The sequence below is a fragment of the Pogonomyrmex barbatus genome, unplaced genomic scaffold (assembly GCF_055798465.1).
Source record: "Pogonomyrmex barbatus isolate J1 unplaced genomic scaffold, ASM5579846v1 scaffold19, whole genome shotgun sequence".
NCBI classification, from domain to species: domain Eukaryota; kingdom Metazoa; phylum Arthropoda; class Insecta; order Hymenoptera; family Formicidae; genus Pogonomyrmex; species Pogonomyrmex barbatus.
This window is the reverse complement of record NW_028297115.1, coordinates 2,835,640-2,855,431: the sequence shown is the minus strand read 5'-3', so window position 1 is coordinate 2,855,431 and position 19,792 is coordinate 2,835,640. Positions and strand designations below refer to the sequence as shown.

The window sequence follows — 19,792 nt, the reverse complement described above, 5'->3', positions numbered from 1 at the left end:
TGTGTGTGTGTGTGTGTGTGTGTGTGTGTGTGTGTTAGTAAAATAAATAAATATATTAATTAATGTTAACAATATTAATAACAATATTAACAATATTAATTAAAATATTCTTTTTCATTTGCTCTTTTCCTCTTTCGCTATCTCGCTCGGTCTTTCACCCTCTCGATCGCTCCTTCACTGTCTCGCTCACTCACTCGAAATGCATACTTTGCTCCGAAGGCTTGACCGTTAGTGCCACTGTCTCACAATAGCGAAAAATGCAACTGTCCACACAGAGGTCCGACAATGACGACATTTCTTAAAAGTAAACATCCAAATTTGAATTTTGCATAATATCTGTGTTCATAGGGCACGTAGAGAAAAAATAAAAATATTTATATAATAAAAATACTTATTATATAAGGCAAATTCAAGCTATCCATTACGCCTATTCAGAAGTTGATCAGTTCAGCCATTATTGAGGTCCGATAATTTCGGTTCTCAGCAACTCGCCAACTCGCGTAAATAGACGCGGCCGATCTCATGAAGCGCTAGCGCGTACATTTGGCGACGAGCCATGGCCGTGTCTCTTAATAAAGAGACATTAATACTGATGCAAAAAACGTTATACGGTTAAAAATAAAAAGCGTATTCTTAGACAATGCGACTTCAAGAAAAGTGAAAAAGAGCTCCTTCCTTCCGCGAGAGAGCATTTTTCATTAACTTCTCATTAGAATCACATCGTGTCATTCATTCTAAACAACTTTTTCTCGATATTTGAACTTAAAATCAATGAAATCTATCAACAATGAGAGACAACCTTCTAGAAGGGAGGCAAGACTTTAAAAAATCTTCCCCACGATAACTTCCGTGATCAAGAGCAGTAAATCCTCAAATAAATTCCATTTAATTGCGATTGGAAATCTTTTGGATTTTCCTTCCATTCCTTTTTCTCCATCTTTCTAAGATCTTCTTTCCTTTTCTATCTTATTTTCAACTATGGACCTTTTGGGCTGTGGACCTTGTGGTATCATAATAGATCCTTAAAGTTCATGATTGCCGAATAAATCAGCGAATTTTTCCTTTTCTATCTTACTTCTTGCTGTAGAGCTCTCGGGTTTTTAATATCGTAATACATTCTTAAGGATCATGGTTGCCGAATAAAGCAGCAAGCTTTCGTTTTTATTCTCCCTCTCTCTCTCTCTCTCTCTCTCTCTCTCTCTCTCTCTCTCTCTCTCTCTCTCTCTCTTTCTCTCTCTCTCTCTCTCTCTCTCTCCCCCTCCTTGATATGTTTTTCTCCTATCTTTTGTTACGTCCGGAGGACTTCACGAATTCTTCTCTTTCGAAAAAAAACAACGGCTGCTAATCTGTAAATGAAGCACTTCGAACGATCTAAGGAAACTCTAAATAAATAAACAAAAATTCCTCTCGAGATATGTCTCACTATCAAAAAAAATTCTTGGGATAAACAGCTTTGTCGGCACCGACAAGTTTATGACATACCAATAAAAAAAAATAATATTAACAAAAGCAAATTCCTAACGGATAAGAAACGCGTCGGATCATTTGAGGGTGACACTCCTCAAATTGGTGGGGAAACTAAGGGAAACGCCAATCAAGAAGAAACGATTAGCGGCTGTTGGCGGCCACACCAATGAATGATTAAGGGTGTGGAAATGGCGGAAAATTTTTACTAACTAATTCCATCATTCGCTAGGAAATCTGGAAATATAAAAACAATCACAATTCATAGAACACCGCTCCCCTCCTTCCTCTATACTCACAATTTTTCTAAACTATCATTCGACAAGCCAACGCGGAAATCCATCACGCCCTCAGATATTCCCCCTTCGGAATCCTTTAAAAACCGCGACTTGGAGCGGATCGCTCTCTTCTCTCTTCACATCGCCCCACGTTTTGACAGACGAGACCATCCGAGGTTGGCGCCAATTTTTTCAGTTAGAATTTGTACGCGATATCTTTATTTCACGTGTGATACGATCCACGATCCAGCGCAGGCACCACACTTCTCACCAGCGCCCGCCACGACAAGAGTAAGTCCAATTTTATTACTCCTTTCCCGCGGTAGATTGGCTGTTTGGTTCGCGATCTCTACCTAATTGTTTCATTAAAATACTCCAACATTCCAAATTAGCAAGCCGCCGATTAACTCGGTGAAGCTGTCTTCCCCGATTTCTCCACACTCTGACTTGACAAGCCGCCGATTAATTCGGTGAAGTTGTCAACCTCGATTCCACAACATTCCAACCTGGCAAGCCGCCGATTGATTCAGTGAAGCTGCTTTACCACGATTCCTCAATTTCTTTTTTTTTACCACTCTCACTTCACATTCTCTTTCATCTGACTCTTATTTACATAGTGAACCAAACGAAAGCCATCCCGAACAACCCAACGAAACGGGCATTGCGACACCGTCGGGAGAAGTTTAATAAGCGGATTCGTCGCGAAACCGGACACGCCGAAGAACTCGCGGAGCAGTTGATAGACGTAGAACCGAGACTAGCTAACATCTCTCTACACCAATACGCCACCGTCCTCCGCTTCGCGGCCGATTTTGAGAAACAGTGCACTCCAGAGCACTTCGACGTGGAAAAATTCTACGGCCTCGTCCGTCAATTTCCCCGCTCTCCCACCCATCCACCTCCTGACACCTTCTTCATTAAAAGAAGATTCAAACCCGACAGCCAGTTTTGGGATCAGATCTCAAAACACCAAATTACCGATACCATGTACATTTCCCGTGATCCTCTTCTCTACTTCGTCCCAGTCCAAGGTTTTCCGCAGTGCTCACCCTGATCCTCCGCCACATCTGCAACCCGATCCCATCGACATGCTCGCGATCACCAATTTTTTACCCCAATTGGAACAATTGGGTATATAAAATCCAGATTTTCTTTTGTTTGTTTGTTATTTACTATTATTCAAAATTTACGTATAAAAAATTTTTTCTTTTTTGTAACCAGTATTTCAACACTTTAATGTACACAGTAAAATTTGCGAATAACATTGTAATTCTTTTTTTTTATTATTATTATTAAATCAATTAACTCTAATTCCGTCTCAATTTATTTACCTTAAAACTTGACCCCGAACCATTCACGGCTCCCTGAGGATCGCACGAGGTCCATCCCTGGTAAAAGAGATTCGGTTCTCTGACCAAAAAACAGACCACCGATAGCGCGGGCGCAGGTAAGGATTATAACGTCACCGACGCTGACCCGATTCCTGCCCCCTTAACGCGACTCGCGGATCGACCTCACGACATCGTTCCGTGAGAACAGAAAAGGTTCCGTGCGTCCACCCGAGTTCTCCTCCTCCTGATGAAAGGTATTATCTTTCCTCTAGAACTACGGACGTAACACTTTACTTATTTCCTTTTCCCTCACAATGACTTAATCGAAAGTGCCGACTTCTAAATCTCAACAGTCTAACCGCTTTCTCAAATGTGTCCACTATCGCCGAAACGGCCGGGCTCGACGGGTGTTCAAGAACAGCGATAAACAATCAAAGCAAATTTTAAAAGAATCAACCAAACTATCGCAATCAAATTCGACTATCCCCACTTCTGAATTCCTCTTTAATGTACTTTCACACTTTCTTTCTGCTTTGCCTGTTAGAACGTTTAATTTTTGCAATAGAGTCAATTTCCCCGTTCATCGATCACAATTAAAATCCTCTACCGATTTCCAAGTCCTATCCTTCCGTTCTATGATGAGAAACCCTTTTTCCCCGATTTTAAAAAGAATCCTTCCATTCATTCAACTTAATAACCTATCATAACCCTATCTCCAGAAGAAAACCAAGGCTACTTCCCTCCTTAACTCTCAAACATTAATTTTTATTTACATACTTATATACATATATACATATTTATATATTATTATTGTTAAATATTACGATTAATCCCATGACGAAATATCCTTATCATTGAATTAAGTTAATTGAAGAATTAGCATAACCGGATAGGATCATCGGTCAGAAAATTTAATTCAAACATTCACATTAAAATTGATATTAAAATCCTATCAGATGACCTCCACATGAATGTAACACTCGCGATAAAACACACACACACACACACACACACACACACACACACACACTTATTCTCTGTATATGATTAGTGACTCATAAACTTTATATTTTTGTAAATTGCTTTGTTGTTTGTAAACTCAGATCTTCCTCTTCTCCCGAATCTTGGCACCGACCAGCTAATCCGCGACGTCGGGAAAGGTGCATCGTTACAGTCTTATTACCGAAAGTTAAATGTACAATTGCTTTTAAAAAATGTTATCAATCAATGATTCGTATCTTTGTTTTCTCATTTTTCTTATTCTAAAACAAAGTAATAGTAGCTTTAATTTTTTTTTCAAAATTATATCATAAAATTGCGTTTAGCCTAATTTAACTCAAATGATATGTATCTAACATAGGTGGTAGTAATTCTCATTCCATCTCAATATGTATACATAATATTCCGGCATACCCTTTTGTAAAGAATTTTTAAATACATGTATACTTGAATCGAATGGATAATTACAAAGAATTAAAGAAGTATGGCGACGCGCACCCTCCGCGCAGCGCGTGAGCCTAGCTTCGCGGGTGATAGCGGCGCTCGTCGCTAGGCGCTGCCCGACCCTATCACCGAGTTTTCGTGCATTCAGAATACGGAATACTTAAGGAGGCGCGGAATACTTAAGGAAGCGCGCGACCATCCACTGATACTCCCGTTCACCCTCCAGATATTGCGTGAAAACGCAAAGTCAGACGTACAGGACATCTCGACCATAAGGTTCTTTTTCGACCGCAAGGTCCGTTCCTTACGACCGCAAGGTCCGCTCCTCGAAAGATCTTTTCGACCGCAAGGTCTAAATTCCGGGAAATCTCTTCCCGAGTATAGAAGAAAACGATCGGAAGGACATGTACAAGAAGCACGACGCACCAGCGACTGGGACACAACGGTCCGCCAGCCTAACCGGCCGATCCGGCCAGGAAAACGACGACGCACGACATCATCGTCAGCATCGTCGTCATCATCGTCCACTTCCTCTTCCTCATCAACCTCATCGATGATTAGTTCCAACTCCTCTTCATCATCGTCTTCCTCATCAATCTCTTCTAAGAGGCGACGAACTGTCTCCAAGGAAAAATTCGTCTCCGAGCGGACAACTACGCGGTCACCACCACATCTCGACCGCTCGTTTACACTAGGGAAGCATCTCGAGGTCCGCTCCCCTTTACAAGAGCTCCAGGTGAAAACGACCTCGCAGGTACTGGTATGGAAGCTGATCCCGATCACCGGGATACCTCCAATGACGACGCCGCTCCGAGACCAACGATCTCGGCTGATTGATCAAGGGATGCAGATAGACAACAATCCGACAGACGTACGCAAGCACAGAAGCAGGGAGCCAAGCAACGCAGAAAGGGACGACGAGCACTCCTCTTCTCTCGTTAGCAAGAGCTAACATCTTCTCGCGTCCACCAAGCCTGGTGAGCCACAAATTCTCCTCTCAAGTGATTTTATACATACGCACGCACGCACGCACGCACGCACGCACATACACGATTTTGTTTTGACTTTCGGTAACATGTAGAAGAATTTATCCATGTACACCAACATTTTGTATGGTTTGAAGTTTGGTAAATTTAATAATTCATACTCAATTCTATAATTCTAAATTTGTATCGCTCAAAGGATTACAATTTAATCGTAATCTTTGCTTAATTAAAAATGAATAAATTCTTTTTTTATTAGAAATATGAATTAATACTCATTTTAATGGTAAATCGATAACATTGATTTCTTATTTAAATTATTTAATAGTAAATTTCAAAAATAATAGAAATGCACTTGTTCTATAGTGTACAGCCTGGTAATTTTTTCAAATCATTTTATTAACAAATCATTTTATTGTTGCAAAATTTAAAAAATTGTAATAATAAAAAGTTTCATTTCTCCTGACTCGTTGTCCTTGACAACTGTAGTAGTAAATATCCTGACGGGTCCTTGACAACTGTAGTAGTAAATATCAATATTTCTCAAAAAGAATTTGAAGACAATGTTATAAACTTTATTTTAGATAGTTTTGTGTCATATAACACAGTAGAGTTATCGGCATTTCTGAAAATATTTGATGACAATTTTGATTTATGATAATTTCTAATGTAATTCAAGTAAATATAAAGAATTCAATCTCATAAGATCGATTTTTCAGAATTCACAATACTTTATGACAAAAACATAATACTTTATGAAATTCGGAATGTATATCAAATTGTATATAATAACTGAACAGTTATATTACGTCTTATGTAGCGCTTATTCGATTTCAAATTTAATACTTTTATATCTAGATAATAAATTTCGAATTGTAAACATGTATTATAGATATAAATATTCGTAAAAATGGCAAACAACTGCATCATTTATCAGCCCGTTATTACGAAGAATTGAAGAATCATATAAAAATAAAATAAAAGATATAAAAAATGAGATTTCAAATGCCAAACATGTATGTACAATAGCAGATATTTGGAGCAGTCGTCGATTCATTGGTGTAATTGTTCATTGAGTTAATATTGTAGATATGTATTTATATTATTAATCAATGTATAGTCAATATTTGAAAAACTCGCATTCACTCATCAAATCGCTATTTTTAATCATATAAAAAAATTCAAATGAACAGATATTGCCCAAAAAGATAATTATTCAATCAAAAGCCGCTCTTTCTCTAATTGTAAAAAAGTGCATTGTTGATCATAGAAGCTTACGTTTTAACTGACAGATTTTTTTCAGTCTTCGAAACTCTGTATGACGAATTTCTTAGACTTTATTTTTTTCTAATGTCAGAAAGGCTTTCTATTAAATATTGTCAACATTATGAACTGTATGACTTCTGAACAAATAAATGAAACATTCAATATTTTTAAATTCAATTATCAATTCGACATCTGTAACAGTGGTCTTTTTATTTAGAACTTATCATATATTTTCATTTATAATAGATTAATGCACAGTTGTTCAAAAGAATTTCGTATGCCATTGCCTGCAAACAATTCCCTGGAAGCCACACACATGACCAAATTGCCAATATTTTGAATGAAATTCATTCAAAATTTGAAATAAGTGAAAAGTTGATAGCAATTGTTACGGATAATGGTTCCAATTTTGTCAAAGCTTTCCAAAAATTCGGAGTACATATTGATTTTTTGTTTCACGAAGGTTTAAGAACTTTTTTCTACCAATACACTTAAATCTAAGTAATAGAGACATTCATAGATAGATGAGTAAATGGATCGACTCTTAGTTTGTTCATAAAAATTTAATCTAAGTAATAAAAATTTAATATCTAATTGATATTAAAAATATTTTACGCATGAAGTCCTACCTTTCCAAATTCTGACTCTTTAATTCTTTTATTATTTAATTCTATTGTGATTATTAGATAGTTTTTTGTTTTAATATATTTTTTCTTCATTTTAAACATCTACGAAAATTCTAAATAAAGTCATCAAAACTGAAAAGTAAATTTGTGTGGAGATGTATTTTTTACAGAAAACTTCGTAAAATTGAAATTTCAGTAATTTACAAAAAATTTTAAAATCTTCAGTTCTAAAATTTCTAAAGATTTTTAACAATGTATGGGAACTAATGGTAATATGTTTTAGACTATATCAAAGCATGTGGAGAATAAGATCAAAATGTATTAATCTATGGAAACAGTGTCTTTGAAGGAATTATTTCTCCATTATTACCTCCTCATCAAAGATGTGCTGGTCATACTTTGCATTTAGTTGCAACAATTGATATCTTAAATGATATCAATTCATATGAAAATATTAAACTGTTGTACAATGATGTAATTAAGAAATGCACAAGTTTGTGTTCAATAAGATAAGGAATTCAATAAGATCTCCAAAAAAATATGAGATAGCAATTGAAACTTTGGAAGAAACATTAAAACGACCTGTTGCTACACGGAATTCGTTGTTCGACTGTTTTAAACAACTTATAAAACCGAAAGATAAACTTTTCACTTTGTATTGTCAACTAGATATTGATTCTTTAACAATGGGCGATTTTATGTAATACACAATATGGAATACATGCAAAATGAAAATTTTTCAAATGATTTGTTAATATGTTATTAATTTTATAGATTTATAGAGGAGTATATTAAATGCTGAACCAATCGCAAAAGCATTGATATTCTTTAGAGTGAAGTTAGCTACGGTTATTTGCTGTCAACAATTATTTCTGCCAAAAATAAATTACAAATAATCAACGCAGATCTTATTTATTGCATACTGTTACGTCATGACAACTGCACGATTCTTCTCTTTCGGGTATCAGTTATTAGAATTTAATTAAGCGGATAAACAAGTGATACATGTTCTGTTACTCTGTTAGATCGCGACGGTTACGCAACTGATCTCTTCCGGGAGTCGATTACAGACAAGAATTTGGCTAAGCAGGTAATCCCTATTATCCTAATCGCGGAAAAACAACACATGTACAGATGTTTTCCTCAACGAAATCATATATATATATATATATATATATATATATATATATATAGTGCCCTTAAAGGCACGGAGCGCGCACTGCTACTTCTTTTTTTCAGAACATTTTCAGTCCGTCAGTTGTCAATAATTCAATCAGTCGGTGTCAGTCGAAATAAATCAATAATTTCACCAAGTGACCAAGTTTCCTGGCGACACCGCTTCCGCCTTCATCATCTCGCAGGTCCCGGCATTCCAGAGTAACAGTAAGTTCAATTACACATAGTAAAATTCCCTAATAATAGTTTTCTATTATTCGAGTCTCTTCTCCTTATATTTTCTCTCTTACATCCTTTCTATCCTCTGCCGTTCTCCTTACACTTCTACTCCCTTTTTCTTTTTCTTTTCTCTTTCTTTCTTTGCTTGGGTCGTCGGACTTCTCGGGCTCTCTATGCGTTGTGGAACACTCAGCAGGTTCATGGTCACCGAATAATAATTCGGGAAATCTATTCTTTTTTTTTTCTCTCCTCTCTTACAATTTTCTCTTTCCTTTGTTAATTTCTCTCCTCCGTCGGATCTCTCGGTTTCCTGAAATATTTCAGAGATAGCCTTAAGGTTTACGACCAATGACATTTCCTTCATATTCCAAATCCATTTTTTCAGTGAAATCTGCATCATCCTCTCTTTCCGACGCTCAGAGACGGAGGCGAGCCCTGAAGAGGCTCCGTTATCGTCGCAACAAGCGAGCTCGTCGATCAGGGAATTACCCCTCGCCTAGGACATCCGAGGTTTTAACACATGCTGAAGAAACCACAAGTTGTTCCAGCAGGAGACCCTATTATTTGTGCATATCTCCTCCGTCCTATTTCCCGATCAGACCATCCGAATCTGGATCACCCCCAGATTTCAGTGCACTCTTCCCAGAGCGCCATGACACTAATCTCCAGATATATCCAGATTTCCGCACCCAGAAATCCTTGGACGAGTTCTGCAAACTCCGGACTCCTTCCCCTCCTCTCCTAGACGTCAGAAACCGTCAGAAATCCGACCTCCTCTCCGAAACAACCACACACAGATAACAAAATGTAGATTTAAATAGATTAATAACGTAAGATAAAAATATCAAATATAGATTAAATATACTATGCAAGATAAGAATAATTAGAATATAGACAAACATACAAATATAATAGAATTTGTACACGGAAATTAAATAATACATCCGTAAATTTTTTAGAACATTTATATTATATGAATTCCCATACGTAACACCTTTTCCCTTTTTTTATTATTTTATTAAATGTAAATATATCTTCACTAAATGAACTTCAACACAAGAAATAATGACATGGATCTTGTAGTTAGCTAAACTTGTAATCGCTTTTAAAATTATTAATTATATGTAAAATTTAAATTATTTATCGTTTTTTCTTTAGTTATTTCTCCCTCTTTCATTCCCCGTTATCCCAAGATTCGCACATGGTCCTGTCCCTGGCAAAAGAGATTAAATTCTCTTGCCTAAATTACGGACCGATGGACGCACGTCACGCAGTCGAAGTCATAGCATCTTTTTCAAGACGTTGACTCACACTCGTGGACCTGCACAGTGTGTCCGACTCATAGGGACGCCTTAGCGCGCCCACCTGCGAGAGGGTATTTTGGAGCGTCCTTCCTAGCCCCATCCATTTTCAAACAAAAATATTTACCTCGGGCTAACACATACCATTGGTTAATACCATTGGTTAATCTTATCATTGGTTAATAACGAAGAGTTTGGAAAAAAGGTAAAAACAATTTGTTAAACTTTCAAATTTCTCTCGGTAAGTTTACTTGTACCAATTATTATCTGGAATTCTAAAATATTGAATATTACAGACGCGAGAAAAATTAAATAATTTTAATTATCAGAGTAAATTAATTTTAAATATTCTGTTACGTCCAGTCTAGAATAAAATTGTAAAATTAAGAATTAAGAATTTAAATGGATGAGAATTGAATGGGCTCGGAAGGATAAACAGCTGCTCTCTCGAGAGTCAGGCATAGAAACGTGATCTTGAGTCGAACACATTGTTTATGTCTCGGCATTGGGTCAACAATAAAGAATCGCTATGACATACGCCTCGCTGTAGACATACGTTTGTCTTTTTTTGGTAAAAAAATGTAATTCTTATTATCAGGGAAAGACCTCGTGCGATCAATGGAATGGAGAAAAGAGATCGAGGATTTTAAAGAAAATAAAAATTAAAATTAAACATTGATTTTAATTGGTAAATAAAGATATACATAATAAAAGAGCGGAAGAAACAAGAGAAAAAATATTTGTGTAGGTGTGTGTATGTGTGTGTGTGATAGTAGGTGTTACATAAGTACGGAGGGCATGGAGTAGAATTCTTACGAAGGAAAATATGAATGTATGAATGAATCTTTGGTAATCCTCGGTAATACAACATTAATATTCTCTGGTTAACTTAATTAGTAATTACTAGTAATAATAAGCAAATAAGGGAAGATTACAAAAATATAATAAGAAAAATTATAAAAATTGTATATAATATGTGTATAGTGTGATTGAAGATTATTGCATGAGGGTTAAGGAGGGAAGTATTCTCCGATTTCCGCAGGAAGTGGGGTTATTAAATCGGTAGGATGGGATTCCTCATCTTCTAAATCCTCAAAAAGAGGTTCGCCATCTCGAAATAGAGGACTTAGGGATAGTACGTAAAAGTCGATGAGGTATTCTGTATCGAATCGATGTACGGGAGAATAATTAGATGGAATCGATTGATATTGACGTTGTGTCGGGGCGGAAGGAGGAAGAAAGTAAATGAAGATACTAAAGGTTGATTTAGGGAGGATTCAGGAGTAGTATATAGTTAATATTGATGATTCGATCTGTTCTTTCGGTATCTGTTTAAAGTTTTTAGTTCGGATCTAATTTTTCTGTCGATTACAATCGCCAGAACGACGACGATGAGATCGTTTTTTAATATCGCGTTGTCGAACTTTAGAAGCTGGGACTTCTATTTGATTCACTAGGAGGAAAAAGGATTGATCAATGAAGAGAGGTGTGAATGCATATGAGAGAAAAAGAAAAGGAAAGAATAACAAGAGCCTCGCATAGCTCAGACTAGTTCAAAGAAAGAAAAAAAAGGGAAGAACTATGGGAGCTTCGCATAGTTCGGACCAATTCAAAGAGAGAGAGAGAGAGAGAGAGAGAGAGAGAGAGAGAGAGAGAGAGGGGGGGGATGAACAACGGGAGCTTCGTATAGCTCAAATCAGTTCAAAGAAAGAGAGAGAAAGGAAATGGAAGAACTACGGGAATCTCGCACAGCTCAGACTAGTTCAAAGAGAGAGAAAGAAAAGGGAAGAATAGATTAGAGTGTCATGAAGCAGAGAAAAGAAATAAAAATGTGAAAATTTATAATTGAATGATAATTAATGAATGTAGAACTCACTGTTGATAAGCGGGGGCGATTATCTCGAAAGAGCAAATCTCGACTTCTCTTTAGAAAGTTGGGATCTTCGTGCCCTGAGTCAAACGGTTCGAATGGTTGATTAAATGAATAAAAGTGACACTAATGAAAAATTACTTAATAATGCTGCCACTGTTCGGTCTTATTTATATGGGATGATCAGGGTCTGAATCTTGGTTGAAGGACAAGGGCAGTAACACTCTGAGATGTGCGTGCGTGCGTGCGTGCGTGCGTGCGTGCGTGCGAGCGTGCGTGCGTGCGTGCGTGCGTGCGTGCGTGCGTGCGTGCGTGCGTGCGTGCGTGCGTGCGTGCGTGCGTGCGTGCGTGCGTGCGTGCGTGCGTGCGTGCGTGCGTGCGTGCGTGCGTGCGTGCGTGCGTGCGTGCGTGCGTGCGTGCGTGCGTGCGTGCGTGCGTGCGTGCGTGCGTGCGTGCGTGCGTGCGTGCGTGCGTGCGTGCGTGCGTGCGTGCGTGCGTGCGTGCGTGCGTGCGTGCGTGCGGGCGGGCGGGCGGGCGGGCGTGCGCGCGTGCGCGCGCGCACTGTAATGTCGATAATTCCCGTCACTTTAGGATCCCCTTAATGTCCCCTTTCCCTTTCTCCTCCGCCCTCATAGGAGATCTCGAGGTTATCTTGCTTCTTTGGAAGCATTGTCTCTCTTTTTCCTTCTCCTTCCTCCCAGTTCCTCCCGCTACTTCCTCTTCCATCGCCCTTTTCTTCTTCATTATTTCTAACACCCGCACGCTATTCGTTCATTCCCTTTCTTCTCCGTAACTGCTCTTCTTTCTTCTGCTCCAATCCTCCGCCTCCTTTCTTTCACTACTTATTTTCCCCTCTACAGAGTGTTTCATTTTAAATGATATCATTTGCGAGGTTAATGTTAATATGATGCAGAATTTTGTATCTTTTATTATTGTTTTGAAATATCATAAATATGGCTTCATTAAAGACATCTAATTCGCGAAAATTACTGCGTAGATTGTGTACGAGACAAAGAAACAGAATCAGGTCTGAAGTGAGATATAATTTGTGTTTACAAAATTTTGCATCAAACATTATCGATAGAGAAACTTGTTATTCAGAAGATATCCCTGGCCCATCGAATGCAGAATGTAACAATTGTATTAACATTAACCTCGCAAATGATATCTGCTATAACATAAATCTGGAAATTGAATCTTTCTCTTCTTCTTCTTCTTCATCTCTTTCCGATACCGATAATACATTGTCATCATTTTCCGATATCGCTTTGACGGAATTGTTAACTTTCCGCGAACGTGTAGTGTCTTGTTTCATCGATAATAATTTGACCCATATTCAAAATAATAGTATTTTATCTCTTTTTCGAACATATCCCTGTTTTCATACATTGCCAAAGGATATTAGAACTCTTCTGAATACTCCTCGAAATCGTGCTATCATATTCAATGTAAAGTCAGGTGAATACATTCATTTCAATCTAGAAGCAGAGATAATTCAATATCTTATGAGTGTTCCTTCTACAATTATTCCTAACCAATTGGAAATAGACATTAACATAGACGGGTGTATTTTGGATAAGTCCAGTTGGTAGTATTCATCTTTGGCCAATTCAAATTAGAATTGCAAATATCCAGCATGCGAAATCAATAATTATAGGAATTTATAAAGGTACGCAAAAGCCATACGATCCTAACAAATTTTTTGAAAAATTTATTGAAGATTTCAGGAAATTAACGTCGAGTGGAGGAATAAATTTTCAGAATAATAAAATACCAGTGCGTTTGAGATGCTTAATAACCGTGCGATAGCACGCGCTTTTGTCCTCAATCATCGCAGTCACACATCTAGTCACCCTTGTTCAAAATGTAAACTTTCTGGAATATGCGAAGGTCGTTATGTTTTTATCGGTGTCGACCACTCTATTCGAACCAATAAAGAATATATAAGATGTCTCGATGAAGATCACCATAAAGAAGGTACGAGCCCGTTATCGATGTTATCAATTAATACGTTTCTCAAGTCCCCTTTGATATGCACCTTGTATGTTTAGAAGTAATGAAGAAATTTTTGTCCGCGTGGGTGTATGGAAAATATTCACGATTATCGAAATTATCTGGTACAAGCATATCTGTTATCTGTGAAAGATTAAATACTCTTCGAGATTGTCCTTCTGATTTTGCTAGATGGTCAAGATCATTCGACGCATGTTCTAAATATAAAGCAACAAAATTTCGCCAATTTCTTCTGTATACAGGCCCAGCTGTGACATACAATATACTTGATAACAAGGTGTATAAATACTTTTTATTTCTACATGCAGTTATAAGGATTCTAGTTTCGAAATTCCCATCAAGATTACAATTACATTTTGCGGAACTTGTGTTAAAAAAATTTGTAGAAAAATGTGAAAGTCTTTATGGTTCACATTTCAATACGCTCAATGTTCTTCTCCATTTCACAAACGATGTAAAATTGCTTGATAGTTTAGATTTTTTTTCTGCTTTCCCATACGAAAATAATATGTCAATCTTCAGAAAATATTGCAGAAAGCCAGGTTTACCTCTTCAACAATTTTTTAATAGAATGGCACAGATAGATAATCACGGAACAAACGATAATTACGACACTGATTCTTCTATTCGTGTCTCCATACGGCAGAGTAATGTTGGTTCTCATATCGTAAAATCACATTTAACGAAATATTATTAAATACAGATACACGTGATAATTGTTGTCTATTACACAATGGATCCATCTGTGTTGTCTTGGATATTATTATGGAGAATTTGTATTTTTTAGTAAAAAAAATTTATAGACACTGATGATTTTTATGATATCAGCATTTTATCTTCTGCTCTCCAAATATACAAATGTTCCACGTTAAGTAATGATATTTTCTATGTTCATTTGGAGGAAGTTTCTGCGAAATGCTACAGAATGTCTCTTTGGGACTCGATGAACAGTAGCAGTAGCGATGAAAAAAACCATCCGGAAAGATCTCGATATCTAATAGTTGCTATTACACATAATGAAAAAATATAAGACCTGCGTTTTGATATTCTATTTGTACTTTTTTTCATAAGAATTCAGTGGAATTCGAGATGTCTTCCTTTCTTATGTCTTTTGTGCTTTATAATGTTTTTCGTTTTTCGTTTTCTCTATTTTTTAAAAGAATTACCGAATGTACTTGTTATTAAATAACGTGCTATAATATCCTTTAGTGCATTGTGGTCCATCTTCTTTTTACTGTCTGAGAAATTTAAAAATTCACTCGTCATAATTAATTTTTGTGCTATTTCTTGTACAAGTGATGTCTGTTGCATTTATTCCTCGTCAATTTTATTAATATTTCCTTTATCGTACAATTGTAATACTTTTTTATAATCACTATATGGAATATTTCATCGTCAGGCAAATTATAACATCATAGCGTTACATGATCTTTGAAAGAATATGTAAAATACAAAATAGAAAAAGACAGTGCAGTCTACAGGTAAAAATTATTGCATTAAATATTTTTCCTGCGATCATAAAAAGAAAATGCCATTTCTCCAAAAGCGAATTTTGATGCTCCATAAAATTTCAATATTCATTATTTTAAAGATAGATATTTGTTCAATTATATATAACTACATTCTTTATAATTTTAAGACGCTTGTAATATCGTAATTAAATTGACATCGTAATCAATTTAATGTGAAATACATATTAATTCTAATTTCAATCTACGATTGCGTTTTCAAGTCCGATAATCGGCAATTATATAAAATTGAAAATATATATATTTAATAATAAATATTGAAATTTATTAAACAAGATCCGCTTTAACCGAGAAATTGTATTTTTTTCTTATGATTATATTAATTATATAACAGTCTAATGCTCAACTTATTATTGGTTTCTCTGAAATATTACCAACTTATTATATATATTGCGCGTGCTGCATATATATGTTATAGAGCGTAAGATATATTTTATTAATTCTCCGAGAAATAGATAATAATATATATCGTAATATTGTTGATTTTACTTATCTTTTAAGATTTTTAATTAATAATAATTGATAAATATTTATACTTCCTATTAGAATTTATATTTCATATTATATTTCCTATTTAATTTATACTTCTTATTAGAATTAAAATGGTTTTTAAGAAAATCGTTTCGTAACATCCACCTGCAATATAAACTACATCTATTGTACATATCATGTATAATTTCTTAATTTTGTATATTTACAGATAGAGATGGAACGGCCAAAGCGCAATATCGCCAAACCATTACGATATAAGACCACTTCTTCGGACGAAGCTCCGAAACAGAGAACGACTGCAATCGCGACTCTGTCGCTGCAGAAATAGAGGATGATGTTGATATTAGAAATATTCTGCAAGAGAATACCAATTCGGATCAAATTTTAAATTCATTTCATAATAACACAACACTTCGCCCACAAACATATTTATTACCGCACGCACACGACAAAATACAAACGAATACGATTGAATCACACACAAACGTTCAATCGTATATGATTTTTCAGCCACATATGAACGATCAACTTCATACAAGCATTGGCTCACAATCAAATGTTTAATCACACGAGAACATTCAACCTCGTATAAGCATTCACTTCTAGCCGAATATTAAATCACATAGAAGTGTTCACTCCCACGCGAGTATTCAATCACACAGGGACAATCAATCGAATACAGTCAATCGAAACATTCAATCATGCACACTTCATAATGATACCGTTATTGATACAGCGCAAAAAAGAGCAACTTATAGAAATACAATTTCTGAGTTTCAGGATACAAGATCTATGGAAAACTTTTATCCCAGCTTCTTCCCAGCAGTCAGCATTAATTCATCCTGAGAATTGGCAGCCTGGGATTTCAATGGACTTGGACAACCGGTAAATTTGTATATCATATTTATCTGTGATAGGAATGAAAGAAAATGTATTTTTAGAAAAATAGATCCGTAGAAGCCATCCGAAGAAATCCATCACTTGTTAATGTCAAATGATATTTTCAGGAGAATACACGAGCGTTTGAATCGAGACAGAGATGAAGTAAATATCAAGTATATCGTACCGTACTTATTGAAATACTTCTATAATAATAATCTTTTTAACGTTACATTTATAGGAAAATAAACACTCTGGAAAATATTTTAAAAATAATTCAAAATCGCGAACGCATGAAAACCAGCCATCCTTCTCATTTCATCTTTGGCAGAGATGGATATATTTGAAAATATCAATGAAAATGATTATTCCGATATAGTAAGTTGAAAAAAGAATCAATAAATTAGTAGACCAATAAGCGAACAAATGTCGTACAAATATTATTTATTATATTATTTATAATTACACTTGAAATTTGCTCGTTTATTAGTCCATGTTATTATATTGTTCTTGAAGGAAAAATTATGCGTTCTTTATGATTTTTGTATAACATGTTCAATTCTTAATATTTTGATTACAGGTTAGTTATTTCCATCAGCATTATTTTCCGTCGGCATTATTTATGTCGGCGGCTTTAATTTGAAAGAAGTACTTAATCTCTGCTTGAAGAAAGGACTTACGGATGCTATAACACCTTCATTCATTTGGTTCAGCCGTGAAGAAGGGCTACGAAACCCACAACGACCATTTTATAACTCGCGTCTTATTATGGCAATCTACGATACCATAATTTCTTTACATATTTTTGATCTTCTAGCAAGTTTTTGCAAAATAATTTTTGCACAATTGTGTTTCTTTTTCAGAAGCTGTAAGTAGTAATCAACATTTCGATAGACCGACGCGCTTGGAATTCCAAACGCACATGTGAGAAGCTCTCCGGACGACTAAGGAAAGACATAGAAATAAGACACGCAATGCTACGCGAATAGCCAAGTAAGAATTGCCGACTGCAATCTATGGAGCGATGAGCCACGAGCACAGGATGAAAATGCAGAATCGATGGATGAATAAGTATTGTATGCAGCAACTTTGTTTTTCTTTCATAGAGCATGTAAAAGCATGTAAAAAAATTGTAACGGTAAGACTTAATAATAAGTAAATCGATCAATCACAATGTAAATTTATCAAGAATTTGATTATGATAAATCGATTAATTTATTGTTTAAGTCTTATCGCTTTAGTTTTTGGCTACACGTCATTGTTATTATTTGTGTAATTTCTTGATAATTTAGCTGTAATGTTATAAATTTTTATTTACAGTTTTAGGTACATAGCGAGAATGTCACCATTGAGACCAAGAAGACACTAGGAGGATACTCAAGGATCTACAAGGGATCATCTACTTTTCCTGAAGAAGGAAAAGAAAACGGCCCACTTTCAACGCCCATTTTTTAATTATCACACTGGAACTCTCTGTTCGCAATTAACAACAACAATTGACACTTTTCAATGCCATATAACATTATGATGTTCAATGTTAATGGATACACATTCGTTATCGTGCATCGCAACATCTTTTTTTCAAAATATTGCAATGCGCGATAGAAACAGATGTTACTGAAATCGTTTATTTCTACTTTTTTTAATTTTATTATTTTGTCTGTTTAGATAAATTATAACGAGGAGCAAATTCGTTTCAAATAAAATAATATAGAAAATCTTGTAAAATTGAAGAAATAAGGATTTACAGATTCTTACAAAGAGAGAGGGGAGAGAGAGAGAGAAACAGAATGAATTTTTATATTGTATATTTATTTGTACTATTATATGGAATTTTTTTTTGAATTTTTAAATTCATCTATTATCTATTTGAATTTTATTAATAATTATTGTATATTTTGCATTCTATTTTTAAAATATATTTAAATATATTTAATATATTTTAAATATATTTTAATTTTTCTTTTAATTGTATTATTGATACCTAAATAATTTAGTAAAAATAGCGGGTATTATAGATTATAATGGATATTTAAAAATTTAAATACCCTGTTAAATGGAAACGACAGATTTGCGCGTTTTTGCTGCCAATCTGTCGACAGGTTATGTCAGCAAGCTTTGCACGGTTTTTGGTGTCAATCTGTAATCATATCATGTAAGCAGAGTCTGTCTATAAAATCCAAGCCTAATGTGGATACAGATTGCACTGGATTTGTCATCAATCTTTGAGCAAGTTTTCAATTTGGCGATAATTTGACATCAATTTGCTTAGTAGATAGATTACTAGATCGTCAAACCAACCTGTCAATGACGGCGTATAGCTCATAGAAACCACACTATCGACTGTCTCAACGATGAGCAGCGATTGCAAGTACCGAAACCTCTTCAACAAATTTCCTGGGCTCACCATACCAGCACGCCAGCCGACTACGCATGGAATAGTTCACCACATTTTAACGAAAGACCCACTAGTCTTCAGCCGACCTCGACGCTTGTCAGATGAGAAACTGCGGATAGCTAAAGCGGAGTTCGACTATATGATTGAAACTGGAATTTGCCGTCCTTCCCATAATCCATGGGCATCTCCATTACCTAGTATGGTACCTAAAAAACAATCAGGAGTATGGCGCCCATGCGGCGATTATAGGGCACTTAATGCCGTAACAGTTCCGGACAGATATCCCATATCTCACATCCAAGATTTTACTCAAGGCTTGTTCGATAAAAAAATTTTTCTATCATAGATCTACACCGAGCGTACAACCAAATACCCGTCGCCGAAGAGGACATGTCTAAAACCACCATAACTACATCTTGTGGCTTATTTGAATTTCTTGTCATGCCGTTTGATTTATGCAATGCTGCTCAAACGTTTTAACATGCCATGAACGCAATCCTCCAGAGATTAGATTTTTGTAAAGT

The 19,792-nt window shown here is 35.7% G+C and overlaps 1 protein-coding gene, 1 long non-coding RNA gene and 1 pseudogene across 2 annotated transcripts; all 3 read left to right on the top strand.

Annotated features, from left to right (window-relative positions):
- Window positions 1–5,848: 5,848 nt before the first annotated feature.
- LOC148936905 (uncharacterized) lies at window positions 5,849–8,193 on the top strand (annotated as a pseudogene).
- A 941-nt stretch (window positions 8,194–9,134) lies between these two features.
- LOC148936904 (uncharacterized) lies at window positions 9,135–15,000 on the top strand. Its single transcript, XM_089075731.1, is given in 5 exon segments — window positions 9,135–9,543; window positions 13,543–13,737; window positions 13,848–13,964; window positions 13,967–14,617; window positions 14,774–15,000. Coding segments are annotated over 5 exon segments (1,599 nt in total).
- A 1,196-nt stretch (window positions 15,001–16,196) lies between these two features.
- LOC148936903 (uncharacterized) lies at window positions 16,197–17,249 on the top strand. The gene is made up of 3 exons (XR_016138909.1): window positions 16,197–16,876; window positions 16,999–17,035; window positions 17,112–17,249. It is a non-coding gene; the product is annotated as an uncharacterized LOC148936903 (long non-coding RNA).
- The last annotated feature ends 2,543 nt before the right edge of the window (window positions 17,250–19,792 follow it).